The sequence below is a fragment of the Drosophila simulans genome, chromosome 3L (genome assembly GCF_016746395.2).
Source record: "Drosophila simulans strain w501 chromosome 3L, Prin_Dsim_3.1, whole genome shotgun sequence".
Classification (NCBI taxonomy): domain Eukaryota; kingdom Metazoa; phylum Arthropoda; class Insecta; order Diptera; family Drosophilidae; genus Drosophila; species Drosophila simulans.
In genome coordinates, this window is record NC_052522.2 from 7229687 (window position 1) to 7253937 (window position 24251).

A 24251-nucleotide genomic window follows, 5' to 3' on the forward strand; every position below is an offset into this window, starting at 1 on the left:
GACTGTATAGCTTTTACCGGCTACTAAGTAAGAGATTATTTATAAGCGATTTAAACTAAAAGAGTACATAAAATAAATTATTTTATTTATTAAAAATAATACGGTAATTTTAATTTTTGGCTATTATCTGCTTATTTCTATTAAGCCAGATTTCTCATCTCTTGCCATATCGATGATACCTCAACAAAAAGCCCTTCTAACCCTATCGATAGAAACATCGATTTGCGACCATCTCCAATATGCAGGCCGCGGAAGAACTTCAATAACAGTCTGTTTTTGGTCTTTCCGTGGTGTAATTGCCTTGAGTTGTGCGGATAACGCGAAAAACCAAGTGGAATCGACGAGTCGACGAGCGGCGGCCAACAGCAATTCTAGTCACGCGTGTCGCGAAGCCAAGCGGTAAATAAAAAGCACGCCCCACACCGCAGTGACCCCCCACCACCACCACCCCCCGCGCGCAATCAAAACAACAAAAGCACACACGCAAGGCCACGGCGGAGCAGCAGCAGCAGCAACAACAACAGCGACAACAATGGAAGAACTGAACATCATATTACAGAAGACCAAAGATAAATCAACGCAAAAGGAGCAGGATGAGGTACTTATCCCACGGCTTAATCCTTCCGGACCCCGTGAACTTTGACATTCGAAAGTGGCGACCGAACGAGAGACACAACAGCAAACTAACCAGCTATTTTGGCCTTCCTTCCGTTCTCCTTCTTTTTCGACCCACTTCATTTTGGGCTTTATTTACATGTGGCCCACGCACGCAAAAACGCTATCCAGATTCTGCTGCAGCCCTTCACATACATACAACAGATTCCTGGCAAGCAATTCCGCTCCGAGTTGGCCTTGGCCTTCAATCACTGGTTGCTCATACCGGGCGAAAAGTTGGCGCAAATCGGAGACATTGTGCAGATGCTGCACAATTCCAGTTTGCTGTGAGTATATCAATTAACTATAGTATACAGCTGCGGTCCGATTAATAGCCCTATATCAGATTAATAGCACGCCAATAAATCAGCATGAAACTACAGACAATGCCTTGTTTTTGGCATAGATACTATCCTCTTTCTATGAAAAAGTTTAGCAAAGTTAACTCAAGCGATAAATATTATCTTAACAATGTACTGACTAACTTGCATATCAATATTAAAACAAAATATTTTACTAAAGTATCATCATACATACTCACTAAACATATGCCTTTCAGAAACCATATAAAATCTGCGCTAGTTTTATGTACGAATGTATTTAAATACCTGTCGATTTATTGCCAGCCAACTAATCATGCTTGGCGTGCTTTACTTTTTAGTTTTGACCCTTGCCTTCCTTCGCTTTTCTGCTCCCCATCATTTGGCTTTGTTTACGCTTTGTTTGTGCCCCCAACACAAAACACCCGAACGTTTGACCCCCACCCCGTTTTGGCCACTTCTCCTGCATGTTTTATCTCAATTCACACTTGCAGAGTCTGTATTTGTATACATTTGGCATATTTGCTTTCGTTCAGATGGATTCCAGTAAAATGCCTAATCGAGTGTGAAGTTCTTTTGGGCAAGTGATGAAAATTGTAGAGACTCCACGCTCCAAAAATATGAAAATGCTGCCATATGCTCGTTGGAGAAACTCTTATCATCATCAGCTCAGTTCGTTTCCATAACGCGCATATGCTATATAGAACTTTGCTTTATCATTTCGATGGCGGTGACTCACTCTCGCACTCCTCTTTGCCCAATTGGATTTGACCATATATATAGTCTCGCACATTTGTGGATTATTTGGATAGAGCGTTGTGCGCTGGCCTCAAATCAATTTTCAAATTTCATCATGAGCCCGCAGGTTTCTCTGTTTACAATTGAATTTCTTTGCAATCCAATGTGGGGATTCGGAAATTGCATAAATTATTTAGATTTTTCCCCAGGGCGGCCTTCGGAGGAAAAGCGATGAATAAGATGATGGCTTGCCAACAAAACAGTCGCAATTAAACTTTGAACTCAGCCAATTGAAGTGTCTGCGCCGCTTTTCAATTGAAGACAGTCAAGTGAGTCGAAGTGACCAGGGATTTTCGCCTATCTTCAGGCAGCAGCTATGGAAATATTCATGTCGCTTTCAAGCTAATCCCGTCCTGCCTCCGGCCACCTGTCGCCATTAACCATTCGGAGAAAAACACTCAGGAATGGCCTTAATTCTGCTTAAAATCCCCAGCATTGTTCCTTGACAGCGAGCAGTCTCATTCCTCCGCCAAGTGGCCTGCTTGTTCTTACTTGTTCCTTACTTTTTTCCGTTTTAGTAATGCATTTTCATATTGGCAAAAAACTTAGTTTTACAACGACGCCAGCAGTTGCAGCCGTAGTCAGTGGCGGCCATAGTGCCTCCTCGTACGACCCTCGTCCGTCCGTTCGTCATTCATGCACTTATGCCCATTGTCAGTTAGTCAGGCCGTCGCCAGTCGACAGGCATTGTCACAACTCTTGCGCAGCCCATTTTCCTCATTTTCCCCAACACCAGCCAGCCTCCTTTGCACCCAATCCCCATCCCATACCATTCCTCATCCCATCCTTTCTCCATATCCCGGCCCCTTTGTGCGTTGTCGCTTCAACGCCCACGCCTTCGTGCCAAGCCATCCAATCCCGTCCCGCGGCCCATGCCATCCATATTCCCTACCAATGACTTTGCCAGCTTTGGCGGAGCGCAAACATTTTTTAATTACGCAAATGTTGGGCTGCCCAGCTCGTTTTACCCGCCGGGCATCGTAGTTATTGAAGCGATGGCGGCCTTTAAGCGAGGCTTAAATTTACACATCCATTATTTTGGTGGAATGAGGGGGGAGGTGGAGGGGGAGCGCCAACGTATGTTTATAAATATGAATGTGGATGGTGGACACATGGAATCCGAGGCTCCCTTCGCTCGAATTGTGAAATTCTATTTAAAAACCCATACTTTTCTATGCAGTACGTGTTGATTTCGTGCAATTCTGAATTAATAGGTCTACAAAAACATCTGCTGATAAGTAAACTAGTGAATCTTAAAACGAAGAACATATTTTCGCATTTATTCTAATTTCACATGACTGGCTCGAATTTTTTCTTTGCAAAGTTGATTGTAAGGCAGTGAAATTGTAGTATCTAATGCTTGAAAGTATATTAAGCTTGAATATATAAGTACACAATTAACTCACGGCAAATTATATACATGTGTGTTCTTGATACTAACTTACAGCATTGATGATATTGAAGACAATTCGATCCTTCGCAGAGGTGTGCCCGTGGCGCATTCCATCTACGGCGTGGCCAGCACCATAAATGCGGCCAACTATGCACTCTTTCTGGCGCTGGAGAAGGTGCAGCAGCTGGATCATCCGGAGGTACGCACGAAATCGGATCAGCGAATCCACCTCTACTATGGAGCTCAAAGTAACCCGCGTTTCTTGCAGGCCACCAAGGTGTACACCGAACAATTGCTGGAGCTGCACCGAGGCCAGGGCATGGAGATCTACTGGCGCGACAGCTTCACGTGTCCCTCCGAGTCGGATTACAAGCTGATGACTGTGCGCAAGACTGGCGGTCTCTTCATGCTGGCCATTCGCCTGATGCAGCTGTTCAGCTCCAACAAGGAGGACTATTCGAAGTTGACGGCTATATTGGGCCTGTACTTTCAGATACGCGACGACTATTGCAATCTGAGTCTGAAAGAGGTGAGCGTATGAATGGTTGGCAATATGCATAAGTCATTGTTAATCTGTGATGACATTCCGCTGTAGTACACGGAGAACAAGAGCTTCGCCGAGGACTTGACGGAGGGCAAGTTCGGCTTCCCGGTAATCCACGCGGTTCGCACCCAGAAGCAGGATAAACAGGTTTTACGTAAGTCCAACGTCTTGACCTCAACCAAAGGCTTTTCACTCATTAAGCTGATGGCTTATGGTTATATCCACAGACATATTACGCCAGCGCACGCACGACATTGAGGTCAAGAAGTACTGCATCACCTTGCTGGAAAAGCTGGGCAGCTTTCAGTATACACGCAAGGTTCTGGAGACGCTCGACGCGGAGGCGCGGTCGGAGGTTAGTACTTCAAGACAAGCAATGGGAAGTGGAAGTTGCTTGGAAGTCTTGATGATGTTAAATGTAGAAATTCGCACACATCCCATCGTTGCTACGTGTTTTGTGCTAAACTAAAGTAATCTCTCAACCCACACAGGTGGCTCGTCTGGGTAGTAATCCGTACATGGACCGCCTGCTCAACAAGCTGCTGTCGTGGAAGACGAGCGATAGCGCCAGCATCACGCAGTCGAACCAGATCAATCACAACAACGTCTCACGCAGCAGCCCCAACCAGAACACGCTCAATTGCAATTAGCAGCCAAAGAGGCAAAAGAGGGAGCAGTCGTGAATTGCGAACGGCAGAGCCTCTTTTGCCGCCAATCCGGGACAGCAGCAGGCCAGCAGCCAGCCGAAGCCTGCGTGCCTCAGTGCGCCCCTGTTGCGTTTCCTGCAGAAGCTGAAGATATTCTGAGATTTATGTTACCCTTTGCCAAACCGAAAAGCCCACAGAGAACCCCTACCTAACTGTCAACCGAAACCAGAGCGATGAGAACGGAAATGGGAGGAGGATAGGATTTGGATTGGATTGGATAGTGAAATGAATGAAATGGGATGGATAACAAAACCAACAGCAGCCTTACAGAAAATTGTTAAGCCAAAAGTAAATTGATATAAGCCAAGCTTATCGTTGAGCTAGCAAAGAGCCATAGTACAGCTTTCCAAGAATTTGTTTTTTTTTACTTTTACTTTTACATTTTACTTTATACTTTTAATCTTAATTTTGCTTTAAAGTTACGTAGTTAGTTAGCTCGTTTAGTTTCACCAGTTTTAGTTTCGCCCAACAATGGGAAGCGGGGGTGGGGATCAAGCAAATCTCGCAGAGCATTACTGAATTATAGGATATGCAATTTTTTAGCTCTTGTATTTCTAAGTGTGTTTCGTATTCGTAACTCGATTCTGCAAGCAATTTTCGATTTCTAAGTGTCATTTTATCAAATCTAACTCACTCGGAACTCAATGTGCACTTCCTTTATCGACGTTGTTCCATTTTAATTGTTATACAAATGCGATTCGTATACTATTAACGACAAATTGTTAATGTTTTATGCAGACACTATAAAATCAACACAAATGAACGCAACTATATATTGAAATAATGATAATGATGCACTGCACGGCAGGTTTTTGCACATTGCACCACCTAAAAAATATATACATATATTATATATATAAATATATATATTTTTATTGTAGTTATACACTTGAAAGAAACAAAATGATATAACGGGCAAGAGAAACCGGAAAAATAACAAGAAAATTAACCAGATTGCTGAAGTGGAAATGGAAAACTATGAACTATGCGAACATTTTACGGTAGAAACGACAACTAATAGCCGAGAATTTACAGTGCACGCCCAGATGCAGCTAAACGCAAGCGCACCTAACATTTTGCCCATATACTATATACTACTAATGAAAACATTGAAATATATGTAAATGTATTTAAATAAATATTTATGCCAAGTTGTCAACTAAAGTTTAAGTGTCGGGGATCATTTAAAAATAGTCGCCATGTCGGCATGTTAACTGCTTATCCAGAATTATACATTCATTTCGAAAGAATACATTTTTAAAATCCATTTCTTAACCTTGTAAAAATAGGTTTCCTAACTGTTTTAAATGTGTACTTAAATAGAAAACAATGTAACGTAAAAATACGTTATCGTATGCTTGGTATGTACATAAGTTAGTCATAATTACTTATCCATTAGCTTTGTTTTCAGGAGACTAAGAATCCTGCTCAATCATATCCATCAGCTGCAGAAACTCCTGGGAAGCGCCATCGACCTCGTTTTCCGCATCGGCATACTCCTCATAATCATCGTCGTCCTGCATGAAAACCAAATGTTTGAGTAATGGAACAAATGCCAGCTGAAGTTTTTGCGAACTTACCTCGAAACCAAAGCAGTTTTTGGCACTGATCTTGGAGTTGGCGCTCGGTTCGTGCTTGACCAACACCTCCTCGTCGCCATTAACCAGCTCTACGACCATTACCTCGCCGTCATCCCCTTGCCATTCCACGGTGAAGTCAGAGTTGTCCGGCTCCTCCTTGATGTGAAACGTCTTGGTGCCCCGTTGACTTCGGAGGCGTTGATTGATGATCATCGGCTGCTTTTCGGAGGCGGCAAGCCTGGCCTGTTTGTTGATAATGATAGGTGCGGGCTTGATTCTCTGACGGATCGGATCACTGACTATGGTTTCCACATCATCATCAGCGTCTTCAGCCTCCGAGTTCTCCGGCTCGATTTCAGCTAAGTCATAGCTCTCTGGATTGTCATCCTCTTCGTTTTCCTCCTGGTCCTGGTCCATATCCACAAACTGATCCTTGATCAACGTGATGACAGTGCCATCCTTCTGCAGCCGCACATTGCGGCCCAACTTAAGGCGACGCCGCTTTTCGCGAGCATTCGCCGAATCGTCGTGAGTCTCCATGTGTCTCATTAGATTACCTTTGTGGGTAAACTCCCGCGGACAACTCGGGCACTTGTGCAGTTTCTCGCGCGGTTCTGGTGGCTGATACTCTTCGTTGTGCACGAGATTCATATGGCGGCGCAGCAATTGACGCTGCCGGAAGGCCTGCGGGCACTGATCGCAGTGGAACGGCTTTTCGTCCAGGTGGATGAGCATGTGTGAGGCCAGATGGCGTTGGGTGACCGAAGCGTAGCTGCACAGCTTGCAGCTGTAGCACTTCTCGCCCTCGTGTGACTTAACGTGCAGCTTGTATTGATAGCGATCCGGCAGCTGCTGGCCACAGCGCCGGCATGTGATCGGCACATCAGAGGTATGCATGTGTTTAATGTGAACGCGCAGGTCAGCCTTCCGACCGCAAGTCGTCGGACAGTAGTTGCACTGAAAGACGGGCTTGTCGACCACGCTGTGGATGAGCTTGTGGGCCTTCAGTGAGTTGGACTGCGTGAATCGCGACTTGCAGATGTCGCATTGGTACTTCTTCTCGCCGGTGTGGATCACCATGTGTCGCTTCAGCTTGAACATGTCCTGCGATGCGTAGGTGCAGTGCGGACATTGATATGGTCTCTCGCCCGTATGGCAGGTCATGTGGCGGCGCAGTTTGGTCAGTTCCACGCTGGCGTACGTGCACTCCGTGCACTTGTGCGGTTTTTCCTTGGTGTGCTTGTAGCGAGTGTGACGGACCAGCTCGCCGCTGGTGGTGAAGGCGCTTTCGCAGAGCTTGCACTTGTGCGGCTTATTGCCCATGTGCGTGTTTATGTGGTTTTGCAGGCCCACGTTCGATCGGAAGGACCTCTCGCAGATGGAGCACTTGAAGGATGGCTCGACGTCATGACTCCGTGAGTGGCGCGTGATCAGAAACTTTTTGCTCGCCGTATACGGACAGTGTGGGCATGAGTACTTATGCCCCGAAGCATTCGAATTTTGGCTAATAGAAGAAGCTGGCTTCAGCTTCACCTCCTTGTTGCTTAGCACAAAGTCTACGTCCTTCTTGTCGGCATTCTCATCATCTGTCGCATTGTCCTCAAATTCGTAGACCTCCGCCTCGTTTGGCGTGAGCGTAGATGTGGCTGCCTCTACGGCAGCTTCGTCTACGGCATAGTCCGACAATTCGGTCACCATTGAACTGATGTCGGGCTCATCTACCAGCTCCTCTAGCTCCCGCTCCAAATCCATGGGTTCAGGCTTCGGTATGACAGGGTTTTTTCTCGGCCTGCCCCTGGGTGCCGGTACTTTGACCACTGATGCCGGTGGCGGTGGCATCGCCGATTGCTTCGCCTTGGCTGCAGCTGCTCGGGCTGGTCGAACGCTAATTGCCTTGGGTTCTGGGGGAGGCTTCGAAGGAGTCGCTTTCGGTGTCGATTTGGCTGGCCGCAAATTGATGGCTAACAAAGAGTCGAACAAGTGATAAAAATAAACGCACAAATATGGCAAAGGGTACTCACATTTGTTGGTGGCTGTACTGACCACGGAACGTGTGGCTTTTCCCGGCTTGGCAGCTGCCTGTTTGAGCTTCTTTTGTAGCTCCTTTTGCTTCTTGGGCGTAGTCTTGATATAGCAGTTGCCCTCGTCATCTATGAAATACTTGTCCTCGTCGTCCTCCTCCTCCTCCGCTTCCTCCGCATCAGCCAACTGCTCTTCCTCCGCCTCCTCCATCGGTTTCGATCCACCAGCCTCCTCACCATTTTCATTCAAGTCGATGGCCTCGGCGCTGATGGCCTCCAAAATCGTGTTCACCACCTTCTCATCGCTGTTGCCTTCGATCTCCTTGTGGAAATTGTTGAGGAAGGTCTGCAGATCCTCGGGGTCCTCGTCCTTTTTTGTCCTCCTTGGCATTCCTATGGACAAATTGGATTTGTTTAGGTGGCGACGCACAGCGGATGACCGGGATCCCGAAGAGGGCGCTTATCGATTTCTCGCAGCGACCAATTGTAATCCCGCTTGATTCAATTCACCTACCGACACTTGGTGGCCAACAAAAAATATGTTGAAAAGGACGCCGGTTGTCGTTATTGTTGTTAAATCTACAATTTAACTTGCGTCCACATGAAACAGCTGCCCATTTCTAATAAAAGATGGCGACATATAGCATCAGTACCGCCAGCTATCGATAGTTCGATTGGTTTCGTGTCTTGTCATCTCTATATAAACTATCTTTAATTCTTGATAACAGAAAGAAACTACATTCGCAACATAGTAAATAAACAAACATTCGACACATTAATATTGCCAATATAATGCTTTGGGTCCAACGATTTCCAGTTTGTCAACACCACCTACAAAATATCTAATCTTATATGTCGCCTTAGAGACCATTAGATTGTAAAGATTAAAAAATTCCCGTTATACAATGAATGATTCACATATTCTGTGTTCGAAAACAGGAAATCATAAACATTCCGGTTCAAAATTCCCCTTTTTTTAAAATTATTATAACAGGGTTATCTTTATTTAAATGTTAAAACAATTTCATCGTTGTCAATTTGTGCTCATATTAAGTTAGTTCTACCATTGATTATTTGCGCAACTAACTAACGTTCTTTGTGGTTAAACAATAAGGCAACAATTATCACACGCTGATTGCCTTTCCAATGTAAAACGAACAATTTCGTTAGACACTTACAAGGGGCAAATGCTGAAGTAGCCGATACAATTTGGACACCTCTGAAGAAGACCCGGGAACGCATTTGGATTCAGGGACATGAAGTACGCCCTCACGGCTGCTATGATCTCACCAGTGTGATCCTTAATAACCGAATATTGAATGTTCGCGAAGTTCCGTACAATGTACACCAAAATGCGGTAAAGAACGGATTCCGTTGATATATAGAACTTTAGCACCGAGGTGAGGTCTTCCAGCATGCTGTCCATGAAGGTTCGGGTCAATTGCATTATATAGTCAAAGACTTCTGGATCAAGCTGATTGGCCATGGTGTTGATTAGGCTCTCAAAACTTTCAGCATTGATCACGTGCTCAAAGATGATTTTTCCGTATTTCTCCAGTACGAAAACAACACCGCCCACAATCACAGAGCTCAGCTCCAAGGCGAACACGCCGGCGGCATAGGTACTGGGTTCCTGTCGAGGATGGGATGTGGGCAGCGGTCCGATTAGGCGGGAAACCTGATTTACGCCGCCCAGTTGAAGGCGACCGGAACCCGCATGGCTACCGGGAATGGGCTGACTAACTTTGCCTAGGACATTCCCTCCTTGGTTATGTTGTACACTAGCTCGCAATTCCGCACCGGTCGTCTGCACCTCGCCATTTAATAAAAATCCTTTGCCATCGGGTGCGAATGAGTATCGCACGCCATCCTGATTTAAGTTTTTGTTGATCTTAAAAAGATCATTAAACTCTTGTGGCGAAATTTCGTTTACGTTGCGTATAATGTCCAGTTTGCCGCGAGTGCTGCCTTTCATCCGAACGGTCTCCTTGGCAGCCTTGTCAAAGGTTCGCCTGATGGAAGAAAGTTATAAGTAGAAACGACAGAATGTATCTCCTTCAGCCTTATTTACCTCTGCCTGTTAGAAAGGTTTCTACGATAGTCGGCAATATTAGCATTGCTTGTCTCATTAATTATGGTCGAAGCCAATTTGAAGTTGTAGACACTGTGCGTGAGCAGCACCAACGAAGCGGACAATTGCAGAACATCCATCCCACTAATTTCGTCACCGTCGTTTGCTTTCTATGATTAGCAGAGAAGATCATAAGTTTAATGCTGTTAAGTTTAATCTAAGTTTCGTAATGAGACTTGCCAAAATCAGATCCAGCACACCGTTGGCAACTCCAGTGCCCGAGACCACAATCGAGGATATGTTCATGCTATTCACAGTCAGTTGGGTGATCTATGTACATACATATTAAACATTTTCGTTGCATTGTTGAATGCCGGGGGGTAAACGACTCACCGCTCCCACCTCGTGTCCAGCATTTGTGGCCGTTGTCAAGACTGTGGTGGCCCCAGCCGCTGCCAATCCCACAGTGCCACCAGCCACGCCCAACCAGTGACCACGCGCGTCGCGGTCCGTCACATTGATAGACTGCTCGTGTTGGCTGCGATCGACTAGCTTGCTACCCGACCGCGTTGCGGCGTATCCAGCACTGGCCAAACCTACTACTCCCGCTGCGCCCATCAGCGGAGCGGATACGGGCAGCGTTAGCAGGGCAGCAATGGGCACACAGGCAGCAAAAAATCCTCCGATTGCCGACCCAGTATCCAGGTAGCCCAGCACCTTCCTGTTGGTCGTGCCCGCCGGCGTTGTGTACTTATCCAGACGTACTTGATCCCTGACCAGGCGATAAATACCCCTCTCTGGGGCCACCATCACTCCGGCAGGCAACTCGTTGGTGGTCACATACATATCCCAGTTTTGGTAGACCCGACCAAGCTCGTCGATAAACAGATTGCAGCAATTCGAACTGTCGCTGCTGGTGCCACTGCTGCCAGCTGAGTATCAAATCGGATGGAATAGATGGGAAATATATTCTAGATTGCATACGTATGCACAGGATGACTCACTGATGCATCGACGGGCCCGAAAGACTGGGTGCACGCTGAAGACTCTGGAGTCCTCGGCGCGATTAACGTCCGTTTCGTCAGCTACCACCATTACGTAAATGATCGCCGTCAGCGATTGACGGTTGGTATACTTTCCTGGAAAACAATTGTAAGCAGTTAAGCCAGCGAAATAGTGTACTATACTATATATAATCGGTAAGTCCAACTCACGTTGCTCCCAAACGGCATCGAAAATGATCTGACGGGCGCGCTCATTATCCGCGTTGTGCTTCAGACGGATTTTTTTGTCTTTCTCAGTTTCCTTTGCAGTTTCCGGTGGCGGAGAATCACGAATCAGTTGACAGAGTTTGCCCCTCAGCACGCCTGGTTGTTCATGGGACAACCTGAGAGGGGTTACGGCATTACCTCAAACACTTTGGACTCAAAATTCTAATGCGCAGTAGCAGTACTTACAGATCCCAGATTATCTCTTCCGCGTAGCCGAGCGACTCGGCAAAGTTTTGCTGCACTTCACGTGCGGTGCGGTTAACTTCACGGTTTCCAATGCTATCCGCCATCTCTAAGCTGTCACCTTTTCCTTGCCACAGTTACGCTGCTAATGGAGTTGAGCTGGGAAATCACCAGCTTTTAGGTTCACGCACACACTAATTGAACGATCGTACTCGAAATACCGAAAAGCCAAGCTAGAAGAAAAGCACTCAAAGGGTCACACCTTTGTATTAATAGCCCGTTTTCCACCGACACCTTTTTGGATGAGCAAAATTTAATAGGCTGCTAACGTGCTAAACCCAAAATCGAACGAAACGATGAGCTCATGCTAATCAGATAATTACTTTGGATTCCTAGCGAGCACATATAATATTATAAAAAAAAACAGGCAAATCCATTTAGAAATATACATTTATTGAAAACTTGCTGACAAAAGTTTTGCTTGAAAACATTTTTAATACTTGGTGACTTAAAATATCAGGTTCTAAACTTAGTATTGCCAGCTTTGGCAACCCTAAACTATGAATGCTGCCGCCCGACTATCGATAGCCGTGCAATCGAACTGGCTCCGCTCCAGCTACGCCTATCGGCTCCAGCACGAGCCAAACAACCCTACGTGTCAGTCTCATGCGTCGGTGTAAATACAGAGTTTTTTAAGTTCGCGGCGTGCCAATCTCGCGAAATCTTGCAGCAGCAGCAGCAACAACAGCAGCTCCTGCCCCATTCGAATCCCGCAGATCGCCGCGTGTCGATCGAAAAGCCACGGGGCGCAACGATTGTAGCGATAACTCCAACGCGACAGCAACATCAGCTGGATCTGCCGGAGGAAAAGTGCAGGGGAAAGCGGCGGCAGAGAAAGGAAAGGAACGGAGCCAAAAGGCAGTGCCAGACAAAACACAAAATACAAAAAATACAAGAAACGTATAGTCGCTGTCGGAGATGGCGGGTCAAAAGTTTCAGTACGATGAGAGCGGCGGAACGTTCTACTACTTTGTGTTATCGTTCTTGGCGCTAATATTGATACCGACCACCATTTACTATTGGCCACGTAAAAAGAAAGAAGGTAAGTGCCGCTTCCTAGCCGATTTTAATCGCACTCTCTTCGCTCTTGTTTTTTAATTTTCCACCTGCAGCTGTGCGCGAGTGTGTGTGTGAGTGAGTGCCAGTAAGGCAGAGGCAGAGACATACATGTGATTACCCCGCTCCGCTGCTCTAACCCACCCTCCTCCCGCCGCCGCAACTAACCAAATGGACACGTTCCAATAAGTTATTCTAACAACGTCAGCTCATCGTCTTCGTATGGGTGAAAGCTGCGATTACCGCAAGTCGAGCTCTCTTCATTTTCCAATTGGGACAGCGCACTCTGCGCTCCACAAGCGTTCATGCGTCGCTAATATCGAGATAACTCCCCTATCATTGTGATCGGTGGAGGGGGTGTGATCAAGAGCAAGTTACCTTTGACTTATCGCGATCATGCTGTGCTTGTGCACTTTGCACACACGCTCACTGACCAATCGGCTGCTCTCTCACGATTTTCCTCTCGCGAGATTTCCATTTCTGTAGCGCTGGCATTCCCGGTAAAAATATAAAAAAATTATTGTGCATAGACCTCAACTAATTTTAATCGTATAACCTGCTAACCTGTAAAGATAGTTTTTATTTTAAATCATTTTATTAGCCATGTTAAGTGAAAATCATAAATTTCAAATACTATTATCAAATAGCCTATATAATCCCCGTACTGACCCAATTTTCTTACACATACTTGCAGATAACAGCAAGCTTAAAGAGGAATGTCAGTGCGCCGACTGCCAGAAAAAGAAGACCATCTTGGCCAATGCCGAGCCGTACAGAGCTCTCACGTCATGGACCATCAAGCTGACCATTGTGCTGGGGTGGGCCCTGCTGCTCTTCCTCACGTACCGCGTCTCGCAGTTCGACTACGAGATGGCCAGCTTCGATCCCTTCGAGATCCTGAATGTGCCGCCGACGTCGTCGCAGGCCGAGATCAAGAAGGCCTACTACCGGCTGTCCAAGGTGCTGCATCCCGACAAGGAGACGGGTGACGAGAAGTCCTTTATGATGCTGAGCAAAGCGTACCAGGCGCTTACCGACGATGTGGCCAAGGAGAACTACGAGAAATATGGTAATCCAGATGGTCCGGGTGCCATGTCCTTTGGCATCGCCCTGCCCTCGTGGATTGTGGAGAAGGAGAATAGCGTTTGGGTTTTGGGTCTGTACGGTCTGGTCTTCATGGTGGCCATGCCCTCGGCAGTGGGTGTTTGGTGGTACCGCTCAATCCGCTTCAGTGGCGACAAGGTGCTGCTCGATACCACTCAGATGTACTTCTACTTTATCCACAAGACACCGCACATGCTTCTAAAGCGGGCGCTTATGGTGCTGGCAGCCAGTTTGGAGTTTGACAAGCGACACAACTCGCAGGTCCAGGAGCGGCAGTCGGACAATGACGAGGTGCCGGCGGTGAGTGCATTTTATTGGAATTTCCATACCTTGTTCGGTTACAAATAACACTCCATTTCGAATACAGCTAATTAGGCAGCTGCCCAATCTGAATGAGAAGTGCAAGGAGCATCCGCTGTGCCGCATGTACTCCATCAAGGCTCGCGCCATCCTGCATGCCCATCTCAGTCGCATGCCCCTCAATCCGGAAACCCTGGAGCGCGATCGCCAGTTTGTGGTGAAGAAGTGTCCGTATTTGGTTCAAGAAATGGTCTCCTGCGTCCACCAGCTGGTCATGATGGCCTATGCCCGACGTGTGCCCCGCCTGCCCAGCATCGAAACGATTGAGAACTGCATGAAGATGTCGCCGATGATTATCCAAGGCCTGTGGGAGTTCAAATCGCCACTGCTGCAGCTGCCCCACCTTACCGAGGACCATCTGTACTTCATGAACAAGAAGAGGCACGTCAAGAACCTACAGCAATTCGCCCAGCTCAAGCCGGAGGAGAGCCGTCAGCTTCTGAAGAACCTATCTGACTTTGAGTACGAGAACACGATGAAAGTGCTGGGCAAGATGCCGCTGATTGACTTCTCCATTCGCTGCGAGGTTATCGACGATGAGAACACCAATGTGGTGACCGCCGGGGCCATAGTTACGGTCACGGTTACGCTGGAGCGCAAGGACATGAAGACGCTGTTCGGTGACACAAAGGCGCCTGAGAAGCAGGGCATCAAGGATGAGACCAACGAGGAGGCTGCCGGTGATGAGGATGAGGCTGCTGCCGCTGCGCCGGTCAAGAAGGCTTCCGCCTGGGCCAAGCCACGTAAGGGTGGCAAGGGAAAGGGTGGTAAGAAACCAGCCCAGAACCAAAAGAACCAGAAGAAGGTGCCGGCCAAGGCTGCGGCCACAGCTACGACCACGGCATCCGAGGATCAAGCGGCGGCGGGTAACTCTGATGCCGAATCGGAGGCTGGAAATGCGGAGGGCAGCGATGTGGAATCGGCTGCCGGCAGTGGCAGCGAGGATGAGGAGAAGGGCAAGAACAACTCCTCGCTGGACGACGACGATGACGAGGAGTGGGAGCGACTGCAAGCTAAGCTTAACAAGAGGGAGCGTCTCGAGGGCAAGTCTCGGCTGTCGCACACCGTCCACTGCCCCTACTTCCCCGAGGAGAAGCAGGAGTACTGGTGGACCTACATATGCGACCGCAAGTCGCGCACCCTGCTCACGGCGCCCTATCACGTGACCAATCTGGTCGAGAAGGAGGAGATCCAGCTGAAGTTCACCGCGCCGCGCTGGCCGGGCGTCTACACGTTCACCGTTTGCCTGAGATCGGGTGAGTTTCTAAAAGAGTTTGCATTGAATAGTACATTGTCATTGGAAGGGATTCTCACACAATGTCCCCTCTGTTTCAGACTCGTATTTGGGTATGGATCAGCAGCAGGAGCTGAAGCTGGATGTACAGAAGGCGCCCGCACCACCGACGGATCATCCTCAGTGGGATCTGAGCGAATCGGAGCCGGAGCACACCGATCAGCAGGAGAACCTGAGCGACTACACCACAGATACGTCCGATGAGGAGGACAGCGACTAAATCTACTGTCTAGATGGACAGTGCGACGGACGGACGGATGGATGGATGGACGTCCCGAACCCCAATCAACCTCAACCTCCTCTCTAATTCACTGGGACGGAAGAGAAGCCTCTTTGTTTTCCTTTTAGTAAATGAGTTTCGCGTGGCGCGTGGCGGAGGCACACCAATGCGACCCTTCCTTCGCATTTTTACTAGTTTTGTAATGGAAAAGTCCCCGAACTAGTGCGTAAATAACTATAACTTCATTTTACCGTGTACTGTACTAAACATAATTATAATGTACTGTATATTTAATTATTTGGATACAAGAACTAAAAGTGAGACACGTAAATACAAAAGTCTATTGATATTACTACTCTTTTGTTGTGTTATAAACTGATAAAGAAAAACTCACGGGCTTGTTGCTACTTTCGCCAATTTTAATGCTGAATCAACATAAATTTATTGCACAATTTGCTGGATTTCTAGATTAACATTTAAATAAATAGCATCACAATTACTTTAATTTAAACCATTCAAGTAAGTTATTGACCACGGTTTTAAAGTCTATTGTTTTATTACATTTTTGGTAAGCATTAAAATAAACGAATTGCTTACAGCTTTTAGAATTAGATTTTTGATATATTTAGTGAGAATTGCAACAAGCCCGAATAGTTTGCAGAAATCATAAAATAATTTAAATCAAAGCTGGCGCTGCCTCTGCCTGCGTTGACGTCGACGCCTACTGCGCAGCCGCTGCCCGCTCGCTGTCCAATAAGAGATCCGATTGGGAATCTGAAGTCTTCTTAGCGGGTACTGCTGTTGTTGTTGTTGTGGTCGCTGGTAACTTCTTTTATTGTTGTTGTAGACACGAGCGAGTTTTTTTTGTTTGTTTTGGGAAAGGAGTAAAAATTGTAAATAAGTCACATAAAGGCCTAAACTAGGGTTCATTACCCGTCACCAGACTCGTTATTAGTGGGTTCTTGTTTCTATTTACAAAACATTTTTGGTATTATTTGGCTAAATGTGCGTTTTTTTATGTGCGTGTGTGTGTGTGTTTTGTGCATTGGTGTTGGTAATGCGGATGTCAGTGCGATTTTTGTTGTCGTTCAATCGATTTTGATAGCTTTTCTTTTACTCTTCTTCTTCGCTTTCTTCGGAAGAGGAATTCTCGCCAGCCGGTTTACTTTCTTCATTTTCGGGCGTGTCTTCTGTCTTCGTTTCTGCAGGTTTTTCCACCTCGGTTGGTTCTTCGGTTTCCTCTACAGATTTTTCGGCAGTTATAACTTCTTCGGGCTTTTCTTGAGCCTCATTTTCATCAGGTTTTTCTTTAACATCTTCTGATTTTTCGTCTTCCGTACTTACAACCTCGGATATTTCAGTACTATCAACTTCCTCGACCTTTTTGGTGCTCTCATTTTTATCCAATTCATCATCTTTCACATCCTCCGATTCTACAATCTCATCTTCGGTACTTTTAACCTCTGACTTTGTAGCACTATCCGCATCCGAGGAATCTTCTTTTACATTTTCTCCGCTCTTTTCATTAACATCCACGGATTTATCATCCTCATTGACTTTGGTGCTCTCATTTTCCTCCGCTTTTTCCTTGGAGCTTTCAGCCTCCGATTCTTCAGCGGCATCAACTTCCTCGGACTTTTCTTGCGTTTCAATTTTCTCTGATTTTGTATCCCCATCATCATTGGTGGCCTCAACATCGGGTTTCTCAGTAGTCTCAGCATCGTCCGATGTTTCTGCGGTCTCACTTCCCTCTAATTTATCTTTAACATCCTCGGATTTTTCATCCTCATCATCTTTAACATCCTCGGATTTTTCATCCTCATCATCTTTAACATCCTCGGATTTTTCATCCTCATCATCTTTAACATCCTCGGATTTTCCAACCTCATCATCTTTAACATCCTCGGATTTTCCAACCTCATCATCTTTGGTACTCTCAACCTCTGATTTTTCCTTGGTATCCACTTCCTCGGACTTTTCTTGGGTCTCACCTTCAGCGTCTTTACGGGGTAGAAATTTTGATTAGAGTCTAGGGACGATCTTCCTACTTTACCTGCAGTTTCCTCCTCCGTTTTCTTGTCCCCAGATTCTTCGGTTTCAGTCTTTTTGTGGGTGGTGGGATTAGGCGTGCGAATGTTTTGTGGGTTGTTGATGGGTGGTTTTTTTTTTTTTTTTTTTTTTTTTTTTGGGAGGAAAGTGGAAGTTGTATTTACAAGATCAGACCTCTACGATCGCTGGGCTACTACAGTGCAAGAGATCATGCCTTTGTTAGCTCCTACAAGCCCTAAAAGCCTAGAGTTATGGTTCGGTCATGCAGGATCTATCGATCTATTACCTTTTGCTCGGCCTTTTCTTCATCTGCGTCTTCATCCTCGCCCTTTGAATTCTCCTTGTCCTTGCCGTCAGCGTCTTCGTTCTTTGGAGAATCACTCAATTGTTAGTAATGTTTTTACATTACGAAACTGTTTCGAAATAGTCGGTCTTTAAGGCAACGAAATTGCTCAAGAATATGGAAATTCACCATATTCCTGTACTTCTCGCGAAGAGCTCTTTCGTCAAAACTAAAGACCAACTTTGGAAAATCTCACTATAGATTTTTGGTATTAGAAAAGCCTTGAGTAAATTTAGTTGTCACATTCTCATTGTTAAACTAGCCGTTGAGTTAATGATGTGTTGGTGTTAAAGTTTGAGTGTGTTGCATAGTGTTAGAAAAACAAGCTTGCGATTGGTTATTGTTTTTTTTTAGTTAATACAAATATATTTCCTTTTATTACAGGGGCAGCGCTTTTTTATGTTTTAGCATTAACATAACGGCTGCACAATAAGTTTCAGCTCTCTACACTACTCCAACTTAGGCTTAAGTGCTCCGAGTAAGTATTCCGAGTCCTTACAGGTGTGTATAAATGGTACATACAAGTTGTTGGATGTCAGTTAATGAATATAAATATTTTGATTAAAATTGTCTTTTCACCGGGGGCCAACACAATCGAACGCCCTCGTTTAAATACGCTCATGAACTTAGCTTAACAACCGCAGTCGTCATAATGAATTCGTTAAAAATTGGAAGATCTTCGATTTCATGCTCTAAAAAGTCTAAAAGGTCTAAAGAAATCTCGTAGTTAAAAGTTAGTTTGTGAATTTGTATGTATAATTTAAAAGGGTTTTCAAGTAGATTGCACTTCATATTCTGCAATTACAACTCTGCAAACCCTATGGGCGTAGAAATCGAAGACGGGCTCCATAAAGTATTGATATATGTAGAAAGTTGGTAGTGTCTGTGCTGTTAGGTAACATTGGGTGTTATAGCTGCTGTTAACTGTAAGGGCTTTAGTTTCAAGACATTGCTGTTGTTGTTAATTCTATTGCTCTGCTGCAGATGATTGCTGGCTGCGTTTGTTGCGTCGTAACAGTTAACGGAAAATACGTGAAAATAGCTCAAGTTCAAACCTCGGCCTTCTCCGCAGCCTCCTCCTTGACATCCACATCGCCATCGCCGGACTCCGGTTTCTTATCCTCCGCCTCCGCTTCCGCCTCCTCCTTCTTGGCATCGCCGTTCTCCTGTTTCAGTTCGATTTGGGCGGTACTAACCGCCGTGGTGTCGGCTGGGGCCAGCTTGAGGAACACCTCCAGGGTATCGATCTCGTTGGCCATGTCGAAGGCGTCGTAGTCACCGCAGTACTCGTCATCGTTGAACAGCTGCGGAGGAAGCGGATGACGGGGCTCTGGATCGCTGACCGTTCCGCCGTTGCTCGTCGATTTGTTCTGCATTAGCTCCTTCTCGGATTCCTTGCCGGGCTCCGTGATGTCCACGGTGTCGTACTTGATGTTCTTGCTGTCCAGGATCATGAGAACGCGCTGCTGGCGCTTCTTCACCTGTAAAAATGGATTTCGAGTGTCAGTGAAAGAACTTATATGATCGCACATTTAAATTTCAAAAGAAAGTTACAAATTAAAGTATATAAAATACCTTTAACATGTATCGTTTTGTTCAGTGTAACTACCTTTAGCAACACTGTTAATTACAGCGATGACAAATCGCTAATGAAATGTTACCGGCAAGCCCAAACGCACACAAGCGCACGCAAAGCCAACTCCCGCCGATATAAACATATGTACGTACAAACAACGCCAGAACCTCACGATATGATAAAGCTAATTAAAATGGTTTGTTGCACCCCAGCATTTATCTTACGATAAGAATATGTGTTTCCCAACTCTTTTTTAAAGTGTACATAGGCAGGACAAAAACCTATTAATTGTGAACCGGACAATGACCGTTATGTTTTTGTTCTTATTGGGAGAGGAAGACTGCCAATTGAACAAAGGCAGCGAAAGAGAGAGAGGGGAAGTGAATCACCCCTCACGCATGCACACGCAACACACACACATGCACGCGACCCACGCAACTGCGATCAATGGAAATCCCTCTCTTCCATGAACAATTTACAGTTCACAGTGGAATGAGCTTATATGGGCAATGAAATGTATGTTTGTTCTGCTTCTTGCCACCACTAACACTCGCACACAAGCGCACTCACGAAAATACCCACTTGTTTTTCTTTGACTGTACAAATATACAGACTTACATACCACACACTACATCATCATCATTGTCCAATTCACGTACATACATACAAAGACGAAACGCAGCAGAAGAAATAGAATTTGCAATGCGTTCGTCACCACATTAGTTTGGTTCTTTTCCTTTTTATCTGTTTGTCGCTAATACCAGGGCCAAACATTCCAATAACATGACACTATTTCGGTTTTAAGCCCGACACGCCCACAAACTCACCTCCTTATTGCCGGACATGCCGCTGACGTAGACTTTCAAGACCATTTTCGCAGATTACTGTGTCCTCGCACCGCAAATGAAATAATATTTTGCGACTAAAATCCGCTGGCTACTTTCACGGCGATTAAAAATATTTATAGATCTTTTCTTTTCCTGCTTTCTTCCGTCCTGCGCCCCTACGTAATGTTTTTCCACTGGTGACGAAGGCACACGCACTGGGCAAGGTCGTTGGTTTTATTGGCTGTAAAAACGGCAAAGACGCGGATAAAAAATTGCCTGGCGACGCTTATAAAAGTGCAAAAATATTTGATATCAAGAGTGGAAAATATTTCCTACTTTGTCGTTGAATTGAATGGTGGGACCGCCCATTGACGGCTATAGAAAACCTTCCGGCTTATCAAATATACTAAATATTATGCTTGATTAAAATACTAAAGACTTTTTAGTTAAGTGATATTTCAAAATTAATTATTTTTAAGACAACTTAAATTTTATTATGCTCCCATGCTAGGTTCTAATTTTTTAATCGTTTTACGATTTCCCACTTTTTTGCGTAATATGAAGTTTATACGTATAAACATAAAGTATTTTCTGGTACACCCGTTAGCAGGGCGACCAATATTAACGGTCAAAATGCGGTCACTCTGTTCACGTCCCGTCACGCAAGCATCGTCGTCCATTTTTGCTAAGAAGCGAGACGAAAATTTGTAAATTATATCTAGCGAGTCGCCGAGGACGAACAACTATTGACAGTGCATTTCAGTGGCCTTTGGAATACTGCTCAAACAACCAGCAAGCAATAACATTAACTATATCTAACCGAAAACCTAAATTAATCACCCAAACCGAAGTACGGACGTGAATGTAAGTTGGTATGTGCCAGCGGACTAGTGGCACAATAAAAAAGTAAATAAAGCGCGTGTGAAGTGGTGCAGAAAGCAAAAAGGCAGTCGGAAGGAAAAATTCAAATACGCATTAATGTAAGTGCGATGTCTGGATAAGCTGTTTAACTTTTTGTTTCTCTGAAAAGCTGATAATGATATGCGATGCGACCATTTTTAAAATTTCATGAAATCAACATTCCAACTCACAACGGTGTGCGTGTGCGTTTCTTTGTGTTCGTGCGTGTGCAGGCTAGAGTGGGACAACCAGTGTGATCGCTTTGCCTGCTGCCATTTCAGTTGCTTTTTTTTAAACTAATCTCTGGCATTTGTCACGTAAAAGAGTATAACGTTAAACCCAAAAGCGTTTTCAATATGACTTTAAATATTTAATAATTGTGGGCAACAGCAACAACAGCAGCAGACGCATACACACGTGTTGCGGTTTATCGAGAGGGCAGTGTGCGTGTGTTAGTGCGGAAAACAGCTGGTACAGCTGCCGCTGCAGCGACGAAGAAGAAGAGAAGAAAGAAAGGGGAAGAGAGAGAAGAACACGCTTTATTATCCTGCGTAGTTTTCTTTTATCGGTGGTTGTTCTGCTATTGGGTTACAGTTTACACTTTTCTCTGTTTCTTTATTTTCCCTCTGCATTGCTATGCATTTTGCCTTTGTCGTGGTGGTTTTTTTTATTTTTATTGTCGGCCGTCCTTTAATTGCGCAGCGCCACTTCGCTTCATCGCTTTCCTTGCCTGGTTTCTCCTTCTCTTTGGAGTTTCTGGATTCGTATTCCGATTCGGTATCGCCCTTTTCCAGTGACAACAGCAGCTGCTTGCAGGGCATCGGAGCTGTCGGCGATAGCCGAAAGAAGCTAGAAACCCCAAGGAAGCCAACATCCTTTTAATTGTCCTGGAAACTATGATAGTCTTATAAAAATTAGGTTTGACTATATAAGAATATAACAATATGATTAATTGCTTAATAATTTTATTAAACAATATAATTTAGTCGTGACGAACGTAAAAATGGGGACAATAATGCATTTTTTTGTTGGCTTGAATTTGTTCACATCTCTTTTGTCGTGAATATTTATCTAAAACGGACGTCATCAAAGTCATTAAACTTACGTGAACTTCGCATTTAAAAGTTTTTTACTGGCATTTATATTTTCTATAGCTTTCTGGGAAAAATATCGGATAATAGCGTTAAAACCCATTTTAATTTCTGTATTGGTAATACATTTTTTAACTTCCTTTTTTTCGGCTCTCATAAAGCAAAGGCCTTGTTTTTATAGCATTAAAGCATCTGGTAGTTATCATACCCCTTTAAAATGTTTCCAAAATCACGCCCCATAAAGCGATAAGATAAGAGAGCGTTCAATTCTTGCCCACGATGCATAAAGGCGAGAAAATGGCCAAATTGCCAGCACTGGCGGCCATAAATCGCTGCACCATTTTCTTTTATCTGCTGCGTGTGCGTGAGTGCACGCCTGTGAATCCTGTTTTTTCCTTGAAACCAGTTTGCGTCCGTCTTTTCTCTGCCAGCAAGGTGTTCACTTCACCTTACTCATTCATTGTTTGTTTGCCCATTGCAGCCGACGCTTGATCTTCCATCTGCAGCATCCATCATCCGGAATCGAGGCAATAATCAGCAGCTACCGACAATCAAGCAAGCCATCTATTCATCAGAAGACCACCGGGTAGTAGAACCTCAACCATAGCGATGGCCTGTGCAACCCTGAAACGAGCCCTAGACTGGGAGTCGATGAACCAGCGGCCTCCGAAGCGCCGGCGCTGCAATCCTTTTGGACAGGCCGGGAGCAATGCAGGTCCAGCGTCGCCATCCCGCGACGGTCCCAGCACCTCGGCGGGTCTGCCCCACACGCCCAGCAACCGATTCGCCAAGGACAGCACCGAACCCAGTCCGTTCAGTGAGTCGTCGCTGGCCAAAATGTCACCGGGTTAGTAAATCAGGTCGATGCTGGAAAAGGGATTTCGTATCCCTTTTGAGCATATTATCTAAATAAACTCTTCTTTTTTCGAATCACAGACAAAATGGCCGAGAGCTTGTGCAATGAGATCAAGAGACTGCACAAGCGCAAACAGCTGCCGATCACATCGTCGGCCTTGGAGCGCATGCAGGATTCGGAGTCCAGCGGATCGGAGATGGGTCCGGAGAGTCCGCGCCGCCCGGACAGTCCACAGAACCTGATGCGCCACGGCGAGAAGGCCCTGTTCACGTTCAAGCAGGTGCAGCTCATCTGCGAGAGCATGATCAAGGAGCGCGAGAATCAGCTGAGGGAGCGATACGAGTCCGTGCTGACCACCAAGCTGGCCGAGCAGTACGATGCCTTTGTGAAGTTCACATATGATCAGATACAGCGTCGCTACGAGGCAGCGCCTAGCTGTGAGTTCAAGTTGCCAACCGTCATGGTTATATTGCTAATTACATCATATTTTCATTTCAGACCTGTCGTAAAGCTGTGTACGCAGCTGTAGCCTCAGAAAGAAGAAATTAATAATTGCACTACGATCTTATGTGACGGTAGATCTACCGCGACAACAACAGCCCTCATAAACTAAAACAAACAACAAATAAGGAAACTAAAGCAAACGCAAAACAAACCAACAAAAAACAAACCTAAAAAGCAAAAAACGAAAAAACAAAAAAAAAAAAAAACAAACTACAACATACATCGTGTTTAATATATTTTGAAATACACGCGAAGAAAACAGTTATAGTTTATGCCTAGATTTACATATATATTGTATCGGTTAGCAGCAAAAGGATTGAATTATTTAAAAGCAAGCATAAACCACAAAAGAGAGAAACCAACAAACCAACTTGTTAAATTTATGTTTTTCAAATAACGCAAATTCTAAATAAAATGACAAATATCTAATATGAACTATATGAACTATAAGCACACCGCCACAGCAGAC

The 24251-nt window shown here is 45.3% G+C and overlaps 6 protein-coding genes across 13 annotated transcripts; 3 read left to right on the top strand and 3 right to left on the bottom strand.

Annotated features, from left to right (window-relative positions):
* Nucleotides 1-201: 201 nt before the first annotated feature.
* Nucleotides 202-5580, top strand: LOC6737121 (geranylgeranyl pyrophosphate synthase). 3 transcript variants are annotated; one of them, XR_005543870.2, is made up of 8 exons: nucleotides 203-598; nucleotides 787-941; nucleotides 3220-3364; nucleotides 3434-3694; nucleotides 3761-3863; nucleotides 3937-4064; nucleotides 4201-4704; nucleotides 5298-5580. XR_005543870.2 is itself a non-coding variant. In XM_016171003.3 (7 exons), the coding sequence occupies exons 1-7, from the start codon at nucleotides 533-535 to the stop codon at nucleotides 4357-4359; spliced, it is 981 nt and encodes a 326-aa protein (XP_016030749.1). In that variant the 5' UTR covers nucleotides 202-532; the 3' UTR covers nucleotides 4360-5580. The 3 variants fall into 3 exon arrangements, 2 of the variants coding, with proteins under 2 accessions (XP_016030749.1, XP_002083968.1); XM_016171003.3 differs by having other exon boundaries at nucleotides 202-598; nucleotides 3256-3364; nucleotides 4201-5580; XM_002083932.4 differs by having other exon boundaries at nucleotides 4201-5580.
* Nucleotides 5522-8715, bottom strand: LOC6737123 (transcriptional repressor CTCF). Its single transcript, XM_039293002.2, has 4 exons — nucleotides 8532-8715; nucleotides 8018-8410; nucleotides 5997-7957; nucleotides 5522-5933 (listed from the first exon to the last, which is right to left on the bottom strand). Exons 2-4 carry the CDS (start codon nucleotides 8406-8408, stop codon nucleotides 5832-5834), a joined length of 2454 nt encoding a protein of 817 aa, XP_039148936.1. The 5' UTR covers nucleotides 8409-8410; nucleotides 8532-8715; the 3' UTR covers nucleotides 5522-5831.
* Nucleotides 8716-8975: 260 nt separating this feature from the next.
* Nucleotides 8976-11851, bottom strand: LOC6737124. Of its 2 annotated transcripts, XM_002083935.4 has the most exons (7): nucleotides 11546-11845; nucleotides 11303-11475; nucleotides 11093-11227; nucleotides 10482-11020; nucleotides 10329-10418; nucleotides 10089-10258; nucleotides 8976-10029 (listed from the first exon to the last, which is right to left on the bottom strand). In XM_002083935.4, exons 1-7 carry the CDS (start codon nucleotides 11647-11649, stop codon nucleotides 9192-9194), a joined length of 2049 nt encoding a protein of 682 aa, XP_002083971.2. In that variant the 5' UTR covers nucleotides 11650-11845; the 3' UTR covers nucleotides 8976-9191. The 2 variants fall into 2 exon arrangements, with proteins under 2 accessions (XP_002083971.2, XP_016030751.1); XM_016170059.3 differs by having other exon boundaries at nucleotides 11093-11475; nucleotides 11546-11851.
* Nucleotides 11852-12131: 280 nt separating this feature from the next.
* LOC6737125 (translocation protein SEC63 homolog) lies at nucleotides 12132-15988 on the top strand. Its single transcript, XM_002083936.4, has 4 exons — nucleotides 12132-12644; nucleotides 13353-14062; nucleotides 14130-15378; nucleotides 15458-15988. The coding sequence occupies exons 1-4, from the start codon at nucleotides 12521-12523 to the stop codon at nucleotides 15634-15636; spliced, it is 2262 nt and encodes a 753-aa protein (XP_002083972.1). The 5' UTR covers nucleotides 12132-12520; the 3' UTR covers nucleotides 15637-15988.
* On the bottom strand, nucleotides 15882-20919 carry LOC6737126 (SH3 domain-binding glutamic acid-rich protein homolog). Of its 3 annotated transcripts, XM_016170056.3 has the most exons (6): nucleotides 20768-20919; nucleotides 20432-20672; nucleotides 19084-19509; nucleotides 17972-18052; nucleotides 17690-17738; nucleotides 16472-17636 (listed from the first exon to the last, which is right to left on the bottom strand). In XM_016170056.3, exons 2-6 carry the CDS (start codon nucleotides 20474-20476, stop codon nucleotides 16750-16752), a joined length of 1488 nt encoding a protein of 495 aa, XP_016030755.1. In that variant the 5' UTR covers nucleotides 20477-20672; nucleotides 20768-20919; the 3' UTR covers nucleotides 16472-16749. The 3 variants fall into 3 exon arrangements, with proteins under 3 accessions (XP_016030756.1, XP_016030755.1, XP_044779071.1); XM_044923136.1 differs by having other exon boundaries at nucleotides 20432-20822; XM_016170057.3 differs by lacking the exons at nucleotides 16472-17636; nucleotides 17690-17738 and adding an exon at nucleotides 15882-16465 and having other exon boundaries at nucleotides 20432-20818.
* A 129-nt stretch (nucleotides 20920-21048) lies between these two features.
* Nucleotides 21049-24217, top strand: LOC6737128 (akirin). 3 transcript variants are annotated; one of them, XM_016171005.3, is made up of 4 exons: nucleotides 21049-21411; nucleotides 22904-23269; nucleotides 23359-23715; nucleotides 23777-24217. In XM_016171005.3, exons 2-4 carry the CDS (start codon nucleotides 23032-23034, stop codon nucleotides 23785-23787), a joined length of 606 nt encoding a protein of 201 aa, XP_016030759.1. In that variant the 5' UTR covers nucleotides 21049-21411; nucleotides 22904-23031; the 3' UTR covers nucleotides 23788-24217. The 3 variants fall into 3 exon arrangements, with proteins under 3 accessions (XP_016030759.1, XP_016030761.1, XP_016030758.1); XM_016171007.3 differs by having other exon boundaries at nucleotides 21049-21295; XM_016171004.3 differs by having other exon boundaries at nucleotides 21049-21295; nucleotides 22929-23269.
* The last annotated feature ends 34 nt before the right edge of the window (nucleotides 24218-24251 follow it).

Excerpts from the sequence above, each read along its gene's own strand:
- LOC6737121 (XM_002083932.4), top strand. The coding sequence starts at position 533 with ATGGAAGAACTGAACATCATATTACAGAAGACCAAAGATAAATCAACG. Across the intron at positions 3,864-3,936 it reads GCAGGATAAACAGGTTTTAC|ACATATTACGCCAGCGCACG; the intron begins GTAAGTCCAACG and ends TTATATCCACAG. Across the intron at positions 4,065-4,200 it reads ACGCGGAGGCGCGGTCGGAG|GTGGCTCGTCTGGGTAGTAA; the intron begins GTTAGTACTTCA and ends CAACCCACACAG.
- LOC6737123 (XM_039293002.2), bottom strand. The coding sequence starts at position 8,408 with ATGCCAAGGAGGACAAAAAAGGACGAGGACCCCGAGGATCTGCAGACC. Across the intron at positions 7,958-8,017 it reads CAGTACAGCCACCAACAAAT|CCATCAATTTGCGGCCAGCC; the intron begins GTGAGTACCCTT and ends ACTCTTTGTTAG. Across the intron at positions 5,934-5,996 it reads AAAACTGCTTTGGTTTCGAG|GACGACGATGATTATGAGGA; the intron begins GTAAGTTCGCAA and ends GTTTTCATGCAG.
- LOC6737124 (XM_016170059.3), bottom strand. The coding sequence starts at position 11,649 with ATGGCGGATAGCATTGGAAACCGTGAAGTTAACCGCACCGCACGTGAA. Across the intron at positions 11,476-11,545 it reads GAAGAGATAATCTGGGATCT|GTTGTCCCATGAACAACCAG; the intron begins GTAAGTACTGCT and ends AACCCCTCTCAG. Across the intron at positions 10,419-10,481 it reads CTGGACACGAGGTGGGAGCG|ATCACCCAACTGACTGTGAA; the intron begins GTGAGTCGTTTA and ends GTATGTACATAG.
- LOC6737125 (XM_002083936.4), top strand. The coding sequence starts at position 12,521 with ATGGCGGGTCAAAAGTTTCAGTACGATGAGAGCGGCGGAACGTTCTAC. Across the intron at positions 14,063-14,129 it reads ACAATGACGAGGTGCCGGCG|CTAATTAGGCAGCTGCCCAA; the intron begins GTGAGTGCATTT and ends TTTCGAATACAG. Across the intron at positions 15,379-15,457 it reads CACCGTTTGCCTGAGATCGG|ACTCGTATTTGGGTATGGAT; the intron begins GTGAGTTTCTAA and ends CCTCTGTTTCAG.
- LOC6737126 (XM_016170056.3), bottom strand. The coding sequence starts at position 20,476 with ATGGTCTTGAAAGTCTACGTCAGCGGCATGTCCGGCAATAAGGAG. Across the intron at positions 19,510-20,431 it reads GCATGTCCGGCAATAAGGAG|GTGAAGAAGCGCCAGCAGCG; the intron begins GTGAGTTTGTGG and ends CCATTTTTACAG. Across the intron at positions 17,739-17,971 it reads AAGAAAAGGCCGAGCAAAAG|ACTGAAACCGAAGAATCTGG; the intron begins GTAATAGATCGA and ends ACCCACAAAAAG.
- LOC6737128 (XM_016171005.3), top strand. The coding sequence starts at position 23,032 with ATGGCCTGTGCAACCCTGAAACGAGCCCTAGACTGGGAGTCGATGAAC. Across the intron at positions 23,270-23,358 it reads GCTGGCCAAAATGTCACCGG|ACAAAATGGCCGAGAGCTTG; the intron begins GTTAGTAAATCA and ends TTCGAATCACAG.